At 42.2% G+C, this 4,138-nt stretch overlaps 1 protein-coding gene across 2 annotated transcripts; it reads left to right on the top strand.

The window, feature by feature from the left end:
- The first annotated feature begins 206 nt into the window (after positions 1 to 206).
- Positions 207 to 2,564, top strand: LOC128742206 (thioredoxin-related transmembrane protein 1). Of its 2 annotated transcripts, none has more exons than XM_053838481.1 (4): positions 207 to 665; positions 729 to 1,086; positions 1,154 to 1,657; positions 1,737 to 2,564. In XM_053838481.1, the coding sequence occupies exons 1-3, from the start codon at positions 499 to 501 to the stop codon at positions 1,619 to 1,621; spliced, it is 993 nt and encodes a 330-aa protein (XP_053694456.1). In that variant the 5' UTR covers positions 207 to 498; the 3' UTR covers positions 1,622 to 1,657; positions 1,737 to 2,564. The 2 variants fall into 2 exon arrangements, with proteins under 2 accessions (XP_053694456.1, XP_053694457.1); XM_053838482.1 differs by having other exon boundaries at positions 208 to 665; positions 729 to 1,065.
- Positions 2,565 to 4,138: the final 1,574 nt, after the last annotated feature.

Here is a 4,138-nt window from a genome sequence, read left to right as displayed (position 1 = left end):
TGTGTCGTGTGAATCTCGTGTGAATATGTATAATAACTGATGGCTTCTGGCCTCCGGCTTGCATAATTTTGAACTGAAAATTGGTAAAGATAAATTTAGCAATCCTGGCAACACAGTTAGTTGTGCATAACAGGCGGAACGCGGAACAAAACAAAACGACGCCACATCGAGCAAAAGTCGGATCGTCATTGGTTTTGGCAGTTTCAGTAATCATTGCATATCGCGCATCAGCATCATTTTGAAAAAGAAGACGAAGCGGATTTTTTGACGTATCATCCATCGTACATTTTCCACAAAAGCATTCGGTTCGGCTGCGAGTGCAAAATCTGTAGAAAAAAGACACGAGTACGTGAGCTAAAAGAAGATTGTTGACTTTTTTCCATTGAATTAGGTGAAAAGTGAAAATTTTGCCCACGTTTCCTGGTGCTTTCCTTGTTTGGGTGTTGTTTGTGCTAGAGGAAAGTCTAGTTTGGTTAGAAAAATTCCGTTTCCATCGGAATGAGACGACCTACTGGAATCGCTGCACTGCTGGCAGCTGTTTTAGGTTGCTGGCTTTGCATGGAAGGTCTAGGAGCGGTAGCAGCAGCACCGGGCAAGTCGAACGTCATCGAGCTAGATGAGAGCAACTGGGACAGGATGCTGACCGAAGAATGGCTAGTGGAATTGTGAGTATTTCCGATTTGAAGCGTGGGTTGAATTTTGCTCTGACAAGGGACTAATAATTGCAGCTACGCTCCGTGGTGTCCGGCCTGCAAGAGTCTTGCCCCCGTCTGGGATGATTTGTCCACCTGGTCCGACGATCTGAACGTTAAAACTGCCAAAATCGATGTGACCACGTCGCCCGGTCTTAGCGGACGCTTCTTTGTGACCGCGCTGCCCACCATTTTCCATGTTCTCGATGGCGAATTCCGGCAGTACAAGGGAGCACGGGATCTGAATTCGCTGATGACCTTCATCGAGGAGAAGAAATGGCAAGCCGTGGAAAAGATTCCTCCCTTGACCAAACCAAGCTCACCGCTGATGGCGGTGATTTCGGTGTTCTTCAGAGCGTCTCAATTATTGAAAGTAAGTAGAGCTTACCTAAAGGTGAGTCCCCTGGGGGAGGCGATCTAGTAAGTTTGTACTATTTTTCTTCTGTCCCTCTCTACTGCAGGAAATAAATGCTTATTTGGCGACGGAATATGGTATTCCGGTTTGGGTATCGTACGTTGGGTTTGCCATTAGTACGATCCTATTCGGAGCTCTTGTCGGTTTGATTTTTGTGTGCATTATCGACTTATTTTTCCCACCGCCGTCCTACAAGCGGAAGAGCTTTTCGGAACACAAACAAAGTCTGAAACATGATCAGGGCCATGAAGAGTTGAAAGGTGACGATTTAGAGGACGAAGATGAACAGCAAGAGGCCAGTGTGCAAGAAGAGGAGGAAGAGGAAGGCACATCCGAAGGGGAAAAATATTCCGGTTCAGATTCTGATGAAGCACCGGAAAGCGACCGAAAAGCGGAGGATGAGACAGAATCCAAGCCATCTGCTACACCGGAAAAGCCAGAAGAAGAAACTGATAAAAAAGATACAGCCGGAAGTCCTGACCTTCGAAAACGCAAGCCGCGGAAAGCGGATTGAACGGCTAACGATGCTACTGATGTTTTTGATTGAAAGGTAAGTAAACACCCTTTTGAAGTGAGGAAGGTCACTTTTGTTTTGTCATGTGTAATGACTCTTTAAATGTTAATTTAAGATAAAATCGCAAACAAGATTAAAAACAAACGCCCAAAAAAATGTCAACTTAAAAAGACTTACTACACCAAGTGGAAAGTTCTACAAAGATGAAGCGACAACGAGACAGAGAGAGAAAGGGAGAAATGAAACCACTTGAATTAATCGTAAATTACAAGCGATAAGTGTGGTAAACGGAATGATGAACAATCTGTTTACGTATAAATAGCACTAATTGATAGAAGCAAAAGGTGAACGCTCACTTAATAAGATGTTTCATATTAATCTATTATCAAAACACAAGTCAAATATTGTAAACTAATGACTACTTCTGAAAGCATTTAAAAACTAAGTTTTCAATCGAATAGTATAACCGTCGAATTCCATCAAAACATGAAACTTTCCTTCATTTTTACTGAGTGATACTAACCAATGAGTTTCTTTTTTTCCCTGTGTAATACAATGTAAGTTCTTTAATGTCACTTTCCGAATGGAAGTGTGACAATTTTCTTTATTCAATATATTTTATTACTTCTAATAATTACTACGTACATGACTCTACATACTCTACACATTCTTAGAACTTTCTGTTAAAGCATTCTCGAATTAGGAAACACCTTAAGGATATTTTTCAAGTGAGTCAGCATATTTTGAGTAAGGAATGAAACAGAAAGAATAAGTAAGCCCACTGTAGGGTGACCTAGTAGAGAAAAACTAAGTTATAGGCATTAAGTATCACAGCACCGAGAAAGAGAGAGAGAGAGTGACACAGCAACGGGTCCGCCAGAGCACCTGCACCTGTGTCCTCGTGTACTGTTCGAACCAAGAGAAATAATAAAGCAACACTTTCTGCCAGAAATGTCGACTTTGTTGGAATTTGCTTCGAAAAATATTGTTTCTTGGGAAGAAACGTAAAGCTTTCGATTTTACAACGGAACCTTTTGAATTTGAAACTATTGAGAACCAGAGCAGCGGGGTTCACAGCCCCAAAAAGAAAGAGGAGTTGGATCCCTACTGAGCCCAGGGCCACATGCAGCCCTGATGAAGTGGCAACCGGTCGTAAACGAAAGAATAATCGTTGCCAGATTCAGAATACGGTTTAGAAACCTTTACAGCTGTCGACCTGCAGGAGAAAGAGAGCTTTGAGCAAATCCACCTGGGCGACTTCAACGCGAAGATTGGCTCAAACAACGCGGACCTTGAACGCGTCGTGGGACGCCATGGCCTAGGAGAAATGAGCGAAAATTTTGTGGTAATAATAACATGCTCATCGGTGGATCACTCTTTCCCCATAGACCACCACATAAAGTCTCGTAAGTTTCCCGCGACGGCCGAAGAGAAAAACAAATCGACCACATCTGCATCAGCCGTAAATGGCGAAGGAGCCTTTTTGATGTACGCAACAAACGCAGCGTTGGTATTACATCTGACCATCATCTTGTTATCGCTGAGATACGGTTGCGCGTCGCACGTGTCCAGCTACGGGAGGAGAAAGTTGGGTGCCGTCACGGCGTCCGATAATTGGAGAATCCTAAGATGAAAAGGGCTTTTGCGGAACAACTTTAAGTCCGAGTCTCGGAGTTACAACCAGGTGAAACCATCCAAGAGCAATGAACCGGCATCAAGAACGTCTTCGTCACGCTCAGCGACGAAATCCACGACAAAGTGTGAAGCGGGCGGAAAAAGTGGATTTCAAATGAAATTTGGAGGAATATCGTCGAGCACCCGTCATCGATACGCCGAACTGGAGAGGGCAGTTAAACGAGACGGTATAACAAAGCTTGGACGAACTCCCTAGCCGAACAAGGGGAAATCGTCACCACCCTCGGTGATATCCGTTTGTGGTACGATATTCCACACCGCCTCACAGTGGAAAATACTGGGACAAAACACCCAAAATGGAGGTGAAGTTTTTCATGAAGTATTATTTTTCTATGAAAGTAGACAGACTAAATAACTATATTCCAAAGTTTCAGAGCACTGGGAATGATACAGCTTTTTGTAGAATTTTTTGAATCTGAGGTTTGTGTGACAACTTCCCATATTTTTCAATCAACGCAAGTTTCGAAAAACTGTTTTTAATCGTATCCTGTTAGATATTTGGATACAAAGAAAACGTGATTTGGTATTGAAATGGTTATAGATTAGCACCTTATTTTGCAGATTGACGAAAATCAAGTACACTCTAAAATATATTTGCTACAAATCTCAAAATAGTAACACACATGTGACTTCGCATTTTCAAAGTTGAGCATCTTTTTTTGGGAACGGAAGGTAACCGTGATTTTTTCATATTTTATGTAGAATTTAGTCTACTTTCCAAAAATCATAACCGCATTTTGCGCAGATTTGCGCAAAGACTAAAAATATTGAAATTTATAGAACCATGTGCTTTTAGGCAATCCTGCTTTGTAATTACTTCTA

This window comes from Sabethes cyaneus, chromosome 3, assembly GCF_943734655.1.
Source record: "Sabethes cyaneus chromosome 3, idSabCyanKW18_F2, whole genome shotgun sequence".
Taxonomy (NCBI): domain Eukaryota; kingdom Metazoa; phylum Arthropoda; class Insecta; order Diptera; family Culicidae; genus Sabethes; species Sabethes cyaneus.
This window is presented reverse-complemented; position numbering and strand designations above follow the sequence as displayed.

Bases quoted from the DNA above. Each gene is read 5' to 3' on its own strand.
- LOC128742206 (XM_053838481.1), top strand. From the start codon at position 499: ATGAGACGACCTACTGGAATCGCTGCACTGCTGGCAGCTGTTTTAGGT. The intron at 666-728 runs GTGAGTATTTCC...TAATAATTGCAG, and splicing joins GAAGAATGGCTAGTGGAATT to CTACGCTCCGTGGTGTCCGG. The intron at 1,087-1,153 runs GTGAGTCCCCTG...TCTCTACTGCAG, and splicing joins TAAGTAGAGCTTACCTAAAG to GAAATAAATGCTTATTTGGC.